This window comes from Alosa alosa, chromosome 18, assembly GCF_017589495.1.
Source record: "Alosa alosa isolate M-15738 ecotype Scorff River chromosome 18, AALO_Geno_1.1, whole genome shotgun sequence".
In the NCBI taxonomy this organism is placed as follows: domain Eukaryota; kingdom Metazoa; phylum Chordata; class Actinopteri; order Clupeiformes; family Clupeidae; genus Alosa; species Alosa alosa.
Genome location: NC_063206.1, coordinates 34,831 through 47,465, shown reverse-complemented (window position 1 = coordinate 47,465; position 12,635 = coordinate 34,831). Strand labels below are relative to the sequence as shown.

Here is a 12,635-nt window from a genome sequence, read left to right as displayed (position 1 = left end):
AAGCTTAACTGAGGGTCAAGAGAAATACCCAACATGCACCGCTCACTCCACTCGTATCTATTTATCCATCACCAAAAAAACAACCACACAGAGGCACTCATTCATGTCAAATGTTGCCATTAATAAGGATTCTAAAATTAAAACAACAATTGTTTTATGTTGCATTCAATCTTGTGGCCATATATTAAAGCAGGGCTCCAGACTGCCACCAAATGGTGGCATTTTGTGACCAAAATTTGAGATTGTGCGACTGAATTTTACATCCAGTCGCACATGTGCGACCAGTAAATGTGTCCCTTTTTTTTACATGTTAAACGTGGAAGGGGCGCGTCAATGAATCTGGAATCTGTGGCAGGCCAATGAGAGTGAGGAGGATGGGGAATGGCCTCTGCGAGTGGCTAATGTGTGGAGGGGGAGGGTCCTAGAGATAATCGAGTGCACATAAACGTCTGTGGGAAAGAGACAGATATCACAACCTGCTACATGTGTCTGAACAATGAGCAAGCGAACTATTGACTCGTTCTTCCCACCTGCGGCTAGTGTGCTAGTATAGTATACTAGTATACTACAGTGTCACAGTCGGATGATGATTCAGAGTCAGAGGTTTATGTGGTGAAATGTTCGTGAGGGAACCCTTGCAATTTTAACGCAGTTAAAAGGCTGCTGATGTGTGAATGCAATTCATAATGTTTTCTACATAGTTAAAATAAGGGTTCGTACTTCTCCTTGGGACAAGAACTTTTGAGTCTTAGAAAACACTTTAACATTTACATAGGGATTTTGAACATTCATAAGACCTTTGCAGAGTTAACTTGAGTGCAGCAGTTTTGAACAAATTTGTGCAGCACGGTCACAATGCTAAGCGGATTTAATAGCAATTTAGTCCGCCATCTTCTATGCAATGCATATGTGGCAACAACTATCATTAATGTTTTGTTAAATGCACATGCAGAGGAGGGGCAGTGGGATCATTACGAGAGCGGGATGGGGCAAGGAAAGGCTGCGTGCGTAAAAAGCGCAGCTCAATGAAATGATTTTATTTTATCTTTCATTTAAATAGTACAACATAGAGCATTGATGTGTGGCGGCCAGTTTTGATGTCGTGGCGCACCGTCACAGATTTGTCAACGTATGGGAAATGCTGCATCACATGCATCACATCACACGAAAGAGCTTTTTCTCAGCTTAAACAATGTTAGCCACCAGCTTCACCAGGGTCACCTCAGTTAATCACTAGCTTGGCACTCTCTTTGTGAGATAACAAACTCCTTTGCTCTCACTCTCAAGAACAGTCAGTATGTCTTAGGGCCTGTCCACACGGAGACGCTTTTTAGGTTAAAGGCAGAGGTTTTCCTTCGTCTTGGCCGAGCGTCCAAACGAATCCTGCAAACGCACTGCCCTAAACCACACTTTTTTGAAACCTGGTCCCAGAGTGGAAAAATCTGAAACCGTAGCCCGTTTGAATTCGATTAGACAGCGAAACCGCACATCCTGCTTGAGTATTGATGATGTCATCACCACACCTCAGCTGCCCTGGACTTGCACTTATAGTATTGCCTAACAATACTAGTTTTCATACATGACATTACCTCTGATTACGCCCGTAAGATAAACATCACAACTGGTGCTGCGCATGGCTTCGATAGCTTATGACTTGGTGGACTGAACACTGTTTTTTCCCAGGGTGTTTTTATGCATTCTAGCTACTGTCAGTGACACGAGAGAACTTAAGTTATTAGGAAAGTGCGGTGTAAGTTAAGGCTACATTAATTTGTGCGTAGTGCCAGTGTCATTCATTTATTTTACATGTCTTACAACATATATACATGCATTCACAGTCGAGTGAAATCAGATATAAGCATACAAAGGCGCTTAGAACTCACGTTAAGCCGATGGTAGCACACTGAATGCAAATCATTGATTTGATGCAGGCAAAAGTATTGACTGTTACTAACGAAGGTTTTTATAGCAATATTATAAATGTGGCGACAGAATAGCCTAGAACTTGGGTAAGCCTTGCGTTTAGTAGCCTAATTGTGGTGATAGCCAAAACTAATGTGAATCAACGGACTATCCTACAACCAAAGAAAGTAAAAGGTGATTAGTAGGCCTACCTGCGTTAGCCAAATAAAGGACAGGACTGCACCCTTCACAACACGTAAAACAAAGTTTATTAGTTTTACAGTTGACAGTTCACCATCAGTCCACACAAACAATTCTGGTTTCCTTGCACTAGCCATTCCGTCGTAGCCTATTCTGTCTGTTTGTAAAGCGCAAGTTTTGGTCAATTTCTGTAAAGAAACAGTGCCACTATAGGCCTGGGGTATGAAGTAACATGTTGAGTCGTGTTAAGATGGATCCGTTTGGACGCAAATATTCTTGATACGGTTCCAGGGAAGACAGAGGAAAAAAAGATCGGTTTGGTACGTGTGGACTAGGCCTTAATGCAATGGACGTCGGAACAGACCAATCACAATCCTGCTTTCATCCGTGACCAATCAAATCCCAGGCCTAGCACTGGGCCCTGGGGAAGTCTTACAAAGGTCACCAGGCCCACGCCCACGCACACACACACACACACACACAAACACACACACACACACAGTGAAAGGCAAAGCAATGCAGCAGGGCTTGAAAAAAGAAAATGTCCAGCATGGCTCTGCAGATGCAATAGATAAGAGAGCCGACTTACCAGGTACTGCAAGGTGCCAACAAATGAGGTACAGAGACTGCCCTGGTCCAGGTCTTTGGCATAGCCCAGATCTATGATCTTATGGACCAGCTGTGGAGATACACACACACACAGGTTAGCTTAGCCCTAGCCATGCGCTAGCAACATGGCTCACTGCTGTTTGTCTGGATGGTGATGGAGTCAGAAGGGATGTTGCATGATCGCCTTGCTAGGCTCTTTGGTGAAACCAACTGCTGTCAAAATCAGTATTTGACATTTCCTTATAGCAATCCTAAGCCAAATAATTTAAATTCCGAAAAGATGTTGTGCAAGTGGTTGTCACGGCAGGTTGCCATGCAAGTGGTTGTCACGGCAGGTTGCCACTCGCCAGATTGTGACATCATGACGGTCAGTGACACTGCTGGCCATTTCCGTGCCCTAAGCGAAAAAAAAAAACTTCTAAAGTAAAATAAAAGGCCTATAATTTACAGACCATTCTTGTGTATTTGTAAGCAATTTTTTTCTGAAGAAATGCTGTTTGACTTATAAATGGAGCATTGAGTCTTTATGTTCTCATAATGCCCTTTTGCCAGCTCTTCATTACAAGCCTTGTTTGTTTGAGCCACATTGATAGCACACTATTAACAATAATATGCACAATACTAAGTTGGAAATGGACATACAAAATGAAATGTTGTTCACATTTCTGTTGGCAATTAAAAGTGAATTATGACATGGTAGCCACCCAGCTATCTGAATGGAATGCGTTTCAGTCGGCTTGGCATGTCATGTGCTCCATGAAAATGCTGGGAAATGAAGCGTTGAAGACTCACCAACCCCATTCTACAAAGGCCAAGTAGTAGACTAGTCTTTCTATTCTTGTCCACGTTCCAAATCACATTGATTGCAGCCTGTTAAAGCGCCCCCTCACCAATCTGAGTCAGTAATGGGAACCGCATAACCTTGCAAAGCGCAACCTCCTCGTCTTTGTTGCCTTCATGATTTCCTTCTAAAAGTGTATTATATTGAAAAGGAGACACACAATGACAAGCCAGCGGTAATCTGCCACTCTCTTTGTCTCTCTCCTGCTCGCACAAGATGCGTTCCCAATGAAGTGGAGTAAGTGGAGTTAGATCTGCTACGTGGTGGAGATTGAGAGAACTCAAAACATCCGGGTGTCCTCTCCGAGTGAACGTTCTCGAGGAAGAGGGAAACGCAGTTTGCAGTGAAGCTGCTATTTATTGGTGCATCTGTGAGGAAGAGGGAAGTGTTTGCAGTAAAGCTACTATTTATTGGTGCATCTGAAACGCAGTTTGCAGTGAAGCTGCTATTTATTGGTGCATCTGTGAGGAAGAGGGAAGTGTTTGCAGTAAAGCTGCTATTTATTGGTGCATCTGTGAGGAAGAGGGAAGTGTTTGCAGTAAAGCTACTATTTATTGGTGCATCTGTGAGGAAGAGGGAAGTGTTTGCAGTAAAGCTACTATTTATTGGTGCATCTGTGAGGAAGAGGGAAGTGTTTGCAGTAAAGCTACTATTTATTGGTGCATCTGTGAGGAAGAGGGAAGTGTTTGCAGTAAAGCTACTATTTATTGGCATGCATCTGAAGGAAGAGGGAAGTGTTTGCAGTAAAGCTACTATTTATTGCATCTGCATCTGTGAGGAAGAGGGAAACTGCATTTTTGCAGTAAAGCTACTATTTATTGGTGCATCTGAAGGAAGTTTGCAGTTTGCAGTAAAGCCACTATTTATTGGTGCATCTGAAGCGCGGTTTGCAGTGAAGCTGCTATTTATTGGTGCATCTGAAACGCAGTTTGCAGTGAAGCTGCTATTTATTGGTGCATCTGTGAGGAAGAGGGAAGTGTTTGCAGTAAAGCTGCTATTTATTGGTGCATCTGTGAGGAAGAGGGAAGTGTTTGCAGTAAAGCTGCTATTTATTGGTGCATCTGTGGGGAAAGAGGGAAGTGTTTGCAGTGAAGCTGCTATTTATTAAAGTGCATCTGAAGAGGAAGTGTTTGCAGTAAAGCTACTATTTATTGGTGCATCTGAAGCGCGGTTTGCAGTAAAGCTACTATTTATTGGTGCATCTGTGAGGAAAGAGCATCTGGAAGTGTTTGCAGTAAAAGCTACTATTTATTGGTGCATCTGAAGCGAAGTTTGCAGTGAAGCTACTATTTATTTGCATTAGTGCATCTGCTATTTATTGAGGAAGAGGGAAGTGTTTGCAGTAAAGCTACTATTTATTGGTGCATCTGATACGCAGTTATCAGTGAAGCTACTATTTATTGGTGCATCTGTGAGGAAGAGGGAAGTGTTTGCAGTAAAGCTGCTATTTATTGGTGCATCTGTGAGGAAGAGGGAAGTGTTTGCAGTAAAGCTGCTATTTATTGGTGCATCTGAAACGCAGTTTGCAGTAAAGCTGCTATTTATTGGTGCATCTGTGAGGAAGAGGGAAGTGTTTGCAGTGAAGCTGCTATTTATTGGTGCATCTGAAACGCAGTTTGCAGTAAAGCTACTATTTATTGGTGCATCTGAAACGCAGTTTACAGTAAAGCTACTATTTATTGGTGCATCTGTGAGGAAGAGGGAAGTGTTTGCAGTAAAGCTACTATTTATTGGTGCATCTGAAACGCAGTTTGCAGTAAAGCTACTATTTATTGGTGCATCTGAAACGCAGTTTGCAGTAAAGCTACTATTTATTGGTGCATCTGTGAGGAAGAGGGAAGTGTTTGCAGTGAAGCTGCTATTTATTAGTGCATCTGAAGCGCGGTGGCAGCAAAGCTACTATTTATTTGCATCTGAAAGCAGTTTACTAAATTTATTGGTGCATCTGTGAGGAAGAGGGAAGTGTTTGCAGTAAAGCTACTATTTATTGGTGCATCTGTGAGGAAGAGGGAAGTGTTTGCAGTAAAGCTACTATTTATTGGTGCATTGTGAAGTGTTTGCAGTAAAGCTACTATTTATTGGTGCATCTGTGAGGAAGAGGGAAGTGTTTGCAGTAAAGCTACTATTTATTGGTGCATCTGAAACGCAGTTTGCAGTGAAGCTACTATTTATTGGTGCATCTGTGAGGAAGAGGGAAGTGTTTGCAGTAAAGCTACTATTTATTGGTGCATCTGAAACGCAGTTTGCAGTAAAGCTACTATTTATTGGTGCATCTGAAACGCAGTTTGCAGTAAAGCTACTATTTATTGGTGCATCTGAAACGCAGTTTGCAGTAAAGCTACTATTTATTGGTGCATCTGAAACGCAGTTTGCAGTGAAGCTGCTATTTATTGGTGCATCTGTGAGGAAGAGGGAAGTGTTTGCAGTAAAGCTGCTATTTATTGGTGCATCTGAAACGCAGTTTGCAGTGAAGCTGCTATTTATTAGTGCATCTGTGAGGGAAAGAGGAAGTGTTTGCAGTAAAGCTACTATTTATTGGTGCATCTGAAACGCAGTTTGCAGTGAAGCTGCTATTTATTGGTGCATCTGTGAGGAAGAGGGAAGTGTTTGCAGTAAAGCTGCTATTTATTGGTGCATCTGTGAGGAAGAGGGAAGTGTTTGCAGTAAAGCTACTATTTATTGGTGCATCTGAAACGCAGTTTGCAGTGAAGCTACTATTTATTGGTGCATCTGTGAGGAAGAGGGAAGTGTTTGCAGTAAAGCTACTATTTATTGGTGCATCTGAAACGCAGTTTGCAGTAAAGCTACTATTTATTGGTGCATCTGTGAGGAAGAGGGAAGTGTTTGCAGTAAAGCTGCTATTTATTGGTGCATCTGAAACGCAGTTTGCAGTGAAGCTGCTATTTATTGGTGCATCTGTGAGGAAGAGGGAAGTGTTTGCAGTAAAGCTACTATTTATTGGTGCATCTGAAACGCAGTTTGCAGTGAAGCTACTATTTATTGGTGCATCTGTGAGGAAGAGGGAAGTGTTTGCAGTAAAGCTGCTATTTATTGGTGCATCTGAAACGCAGTTTGCAGTGAAGCTGCTATTTATTGGTGCATCTGAAACGCAGTTTGCAGTGAAGCTGCTATTTATTGGTGCATCTGTGAGGAAGAGGGAAGTGTTTGCAGTAAAGCTACTATTTATTGGTGCATCTGAAACGCAGTTTGCAGTAAAGCTACTATTTATTGGTGCATCTGTGAGGAAGAGGGAAGTGTTTGCAGTAAAGCTACTATTTATTGGTGCATCTGAAACGCAGTTTGCAGTGAAGCTGCTATTTATTGGTGCATCTGTGAGGAAGAGGGAAGTGTTTGCAGTAAAGCTACTATTTATTGGTGCATCTGAAACGCAGTTTGCAGTGAAGCTGCTATTTATTGGTGCATCTGTGAGGAAGAGGGAAGTGTTTGCAGTGAAGCTGCTATTTATTGGTGCATCTGAAACGCAGTTTGCAGTGAAGCTGCTATTTATTGGTGCATCTGGGTGGCCCCTCTGACCTCTCCGAGTGTGAGAGTTGCGGTCAACACTGACATTAGCAACGCTGTTCTCATACAGTCATGCTAATAAAGCAACTTTGAACTTGCCTTGCCATTGATGTGGGAGTGTGTATATGTGTGTGTGTGGTGTGCTACCTTAACTTGCCATTGATGTGTGTGTGTGTGTGTGTGTGGTGTGCTACCTTACCTTGCCATTGATATGTGTGTGTGTGTGTGTGTGTGTATGTGTGGTGTGCTACCTTACCTTGCCATCGATGTGTGTGTGTGTGTGTGTGTGTGTGTGTGTGTGTGTATGTGTATGTGTGTGTGTGTGTTGTCGTACTACTTTACCTTGCCATCGATGTGTGTGTGTGTGTGTTGGCATGCTACCTTACCTTGCCATCAATGTGTGTGTGTGTGTGTGTGTGTGCTACCTTACCTTGCCATCGATGTGTGTGTGTGTGTGTGTGTGCTACCTTACCTTGCCATCGATGTGTGTGTGTGTGTGTGTGCTACCTTACCTTGCCATCGATGTGTGTGTGTGTGTGTGTGTGTGTGCTACCTTACCTTGCCATCGATGTGTGTGTGTGTGTGTGTGTGTGTTACCTTACCTTGCCATCGATGTGTGTGTGTTGTGTGCTACCTTACCTTGCCATCGATGTGTGTGTGTGTGTGTGTGTGTGTGTGTGCTACCTTACCTTGCCATCGATGTGTGTGTGTGTGTATATGTGTGTGTGTGTGTGTGTATAGTGTGTGTGTATATAGTGTGTGTGTATATAGTGTGTGTGTATATAGTGTGTGTGTGTGTGTGTGTGTGTGCATATAGTGTGTGTGTGTGTGTGTGTGTGTGTATAGTGTGTGTGTATATAGTGTGTGTTACCTCACCTTGCCATCGATGTCCTGCAGCACGATGTTCTCTGGCTTCAGGTCTCTGTGGATGATCTTGTTCTCATGCAGGTAAAGGATACCCGAGCCTATCATAGAGAGAGGGAGAGAGAGAGGGGGGGAGAGGGAGAGAGGAGAGGAGAGGAGAGGGGGAGAGAGGAGGAGAGAGAGGATGACAGAGAGAGAGAGATAGAGAGAGAGAGGGGGAGACAGATAGATAGGATGTGAGAGGGAGGGGAGAGAGGAGAGAGAGATAGATAGATAGAGAGAGAAGGAGGGAGCAAGGGAGAGAGAGAGAGAGGGAGAGAGGGGGGGGAGAGAGAGAGGGGGGGGGAGAGGGGGGGAGCAAGGGAGAGAGAGAGATAGAGAGGGAGGGAGGGAGCAAGGGAGAGAGAGAGAGAGAGAGATAGAGAGAGAGGGAGGGAGCAAGGGAGGGAGAGAGAGAGAGAGAGAGATAGAGATAGAGATAGAGAGAGAGAGAAGAGAGGGAGGGAGGGAGAGATGAGCATACAAGACCAAAACAACCAAATACCAGCAAACTACCAAGACAACAACAACAACAACGTCATGCCACCATCCACCAGCAAACATCCAAGAGCACAGATGTCCACCAGTGTCGTCTGTATGTGCCGATGTGTTGAGTTAGTGAATAAAGACGTCTGTATGTGCCGATGTGTTGAGTTAGTGAATAAAGACGTCTGTATGTGCCGATGTGTTGACTTAGTGAATAAAGTCGTCTGTATGTGCCGATGTGTTGACTTAGTCATAGCTGTTCCCCACGTCATTGAGTTAGTGAATAAAGCTCTTCCCCACATCATTGAGTTAGTGAATAAGAGCTCTTCCCCACGTCATTGAGTTAGTGAATAAAGCTGTTCCCCACGTCATTGAGTTAGTGAATAAAGCTGTTCCCTACGTCATTGAGTTAGTGAATAAAAACAGCGTCTGTAAAGCTCTTCCCCACGTCGTTGAGTTAGTGAATAAAAACAGCTGTAGAGCTCTTACCCACGTCGTTGATTAATGAAAGGACCTCGCTCTCTTTCAGTCCACAGCAGTTCTCTGGTTTACTCAACATCTACAAGAAACACAAATAAGGAGTCTTGAGTGTACTTATGTGTGTGTGTGTGTGTGTGTGTGTGTGTGTGTGTGTCTGTGTACATACTCATAGACATTTTGCATCGCCAGTGTGGTGTGCAGTGGTACTGAAGCGCTGGCACTCATGAATTTTGGTCGACCGTGCAGCACCGACAAACACAGACACACACACACACACACACACACAGATACAGACACAGACACACACACACACAGATACAGACACAGACACACACACACAGATGGTTGTACCTTTCGCAGGTCTCCTTTGGAGCAGTACTCCATGGCCAGGAGGGGCAGGTCGTTCAGGGCGATGTGCTTCATCTCCTCGGGGACCTCCCTGGCCGTCACAACGTTCAGATGGTTCAGCCTGATGGGGGAGGAGGTGGAGGAGGAGAGGGAGAGGAGGAGAGAGAGGAGGAGAGAGGAGAGGAGGAGAGAGAGGAGGATAGAGAGAGGGGAGGGAGAGGGGAGAGAGAGGAGGAGGAGAGAGAGGAGGAGAGAGGGGAGGAGGAGAGAGAGGAGGAGAGGGAGGTGGAGGGTGAGGAGGAGAGAGAGGAGGAGAGAGAGGAGAGAGAGAGGAGGAGATGGAGGAAGAGAGAGGGGCGGGGAGAGAGGAGGAGAGAGGAGGAGAGAGAGGAGGAGGGAGGGGAGGAGGAGAGGAGGAGGAGAAAAGGTGAGAGGAAGAGGGGGATAAAGGAATTAGGAGAAAAGTGGAGAAGGAAGGGATGGGTAAAGGGATGGACAGAGAGAGAGAGAAGAGTGGAGAGAGGAGTGACCCGAGATGTCACGACACTTAACTCTCACTATGGACAAACGGGAAGTGCACTGCACACCAGTTGGAAAAAAGATGCGTCAGAGCAACTACCTCTTCATGATCTGTTTCTAAATAAGATGCATCAGAGCAACCTAGTTCTTCATAATCTGGATCTAAATAAGATGCATCAGAGCAACCTAGTTCTTCATGATCTGGATCTAAATAAGATGCGTCAGAGCAACCTAGTTCTTCATGATCTGGATCTAAATAAGATGCGTCAGAGCAACCTAGTTCTTCATGATCTGGATCTAAAAAAGATGCATCAGAACAACCTAGTTCTTCATGATCTGGATTTAAATAGGATGCATCAGAACAACCTACTTCTTCATGATCTGGATCTCCCGACTCCATCGATCCTTGTTTTTAGCATTGAGCTCCAAGCGGCACAGCTTCACCGCAATTTTGTCATTGCCCTCCTGAAATCAGACACACGTTCAGCCACGCAGCTCCACAAATGCCGTTGGCGCATCTTGCATGGCACGAGAAAGGGACTGGAAGCACAGCGCGCTCTCACCATATGCTGGTAGAGATAGACGTGTCCAAAGCCGCCGGTGCCCAATCGCTCCTTCATCACCCACGCGCCGCAAACCTGGTTCTGCGTCTGTCTGAAAGGTGGCTTATCCATTCTGTTCGAGGGGAAGAGCGAGCTCAGGTCAAAACTGCAAGTGTGCTGAATATAGGCTACAACACACGACGTTACAGCAAACAAACAAGATACCGTACATAGTCTACAACAGCATTATCCAATTCACCTCTGTTCTTATCACCCCAACCAGCTAGAATGAAAACTATGGGGTTTCATGTTACTCTACACTGGATGTTTTGAGGCTGTGATTGTCCTCTACATCCATAGGATTTACACAGTCTGTGTGACTGGCTGGCAATCAAAACCTCACGTTCAAGCTGCCACCCGGGCCTGGCACCCAAGGGACGTAGCAACACCTTAGCTAGACTAACGTTAGCTATCTAACGTTAACGTTACCTGTTGCAGAAAACTTACCTTGAGAAAGTCTTGATTGTTCAGCTTTAAAGACCTGTCAACATCTTAAACAGAAACCTCGACGAGCTAACGTAAGCTATCAGTCCATATCGATGGGTATCAATACTTTTCAAAAAGTCTAATTTCCCTTAAATGTGATTTGCATTGTAACGATAGGTCGAGGTCCAGTATCTCTGAACATAGGCAAAGCTAGCTAAACTATTTTGGCTGGCCAGTCACTTCGCCTAATGTTAAAATTAACGTTAATTGGATAGCTACCTGTCAACACGGAAGACGACGACAACAAAGGTATTATTGATCGCCTACCAAATAGTAGCTATACGTAAACAAATTATGCTAATGTTAGCAATTGGGTCACAGGCATTAAGTTGTTAGCCGTCAAACGTTAGATGTTATCTACCTAGCGATAGCATGTTTACTAGCAAAACATCGTTGTTGAGATATCTTACTAGCGACGGCCTACATCGCGTAACACTACCAACAACATACTTGATATCATAGTCTAATACCGGTAATAAAAACGTCCGAACTTTGAACGCCACTTGAAATTAACACATGCGACAAATTAGGTCCAACAGTTAGCTTGATAGTTTCCCAGATAGCCGCTGGGCACACTTGACTTTACTGCGCATGCGCTGCGCAGAATCATCTTTCCTAAAGTTGTGAATTACTGATACAGGTTCAGCTGGTCGCGTCTTCCTAAAGGTGTTGAACAATGTAGCGTGTACGTCAACCTGACCCTAGACCGGTGTTAGCAGAGCCGGTCTCCCTTATTAGACATTCTCTGGTGTTAGTTTGAAATAGCTCAGTCCTTTAACATCCGCATATTGCTCAGGAGGGCGCAGTAGTGCAACAGATTGTTATTATTACATTGTTGTCAGTGCCGCCGCTGGCCATTTGGGTGGCCTAAGCAGAACTGCTTTGTGGTGTGTGTGTGTGTGTGTCACCCCCCCGCCTTCCAAAAAAAGTATTTTTGTTGTTATTTTAAATATGAATTTCTTAAGAAAAATACTACTATTAAAATATTACTAGTTTGAAGTACTAGTATAAATGGTGCACAATGGTCACTTTAAGGGCATTGAGTAGTAGACCTTTTTGCCAGCTCCATTCAAATATAGACTATTATATATGGCTGATAAACAAACTCTAGCATTGTTTCTGCCACATTTATAGCACAATATTAACAATGATATGCATAATATTAAGTTGGTATAAACAGCCTTCATTGCTTTGGAAATGGAAGCATGTCATGACATCAAGGGCGTCGTAGTGGGGGGACAAGTGGGAATAAATTACCCGGGCCCCAAGTGGGGGAGGGCCCCTAAGGAGTTGAATTTTATTTAATAAATAATTTCCTTAATTTAAAGATCTTAATAAATGTTGTTAACTAATATAGATGCAAATATTTCGGGTAAATGCATCAGTTGATTGATGTATTAAATTGTGTCCAAGCCAACATTGTTTGAGGGCAGGCACCCTCTCCCTTGCACGAAATGGTTCAGTCCGCCTTCCCCCTGCTAGGTGCATTTTTTGAAGTAACGTTCATTCTGCCGAAGCGGTACGCAGACTTTCACGGTGTGAAGATGTCTAAGTCTAAGAAAGCTAAACTGGTTCCCAGAAAAGAAAAGAGAGGCAAGAAAGGGAGAAAAAAAGAAATGAGGGAAAACAAGTGTTAACAGCCTTCTTTCCCAAGAAAGGTGAGCCCAATGTGAAAGCAACAGTCTACAAATGAAATGAACTCCTGAAGGTTACAAAACACTTCAATACCACCGCGA

At 44.0% G+C, this 12,635-nt stretch overlaps 1 protein-coding gene across 1 annotated transcript in view; it reads right to left on the bottom strand.

The window, feature by feature from the left end:
• The window catches only part of LOC125311530 (inhibitor of nuclear factor kappa-B kinase subunit alpha-like), a 41,497-nt gene extending 30,003 nt beyond the window's left edge, over window positions 1-11,494 (bottom strand). The window contains 7 exon segments of the mRNA XM_048269691.1: window positions 2,689-2,782; window positions 7,952-8,040; window positions 8,954-9,023; window positions 9,296-9,413; window positions 10,182-10,276; window positions 10,375-10,486; window positions 10,861-11,494. Coding sequence (XP_048125648.1) covers window positions 2,689-2,782; window positions 7,952-8,040; window positions 8,954-9,023; window positions 9,296-9,413; window positions 10,182-10,276; window positions 10,375-10,485 — 577 coding nt within the window. The 5' untranslated portion in view covers window position 10,486; window positions 10,861-11,494.
• Between the last annotated feature and the right edge of the window lie 1,141 nt (window positions 11,495-12,635).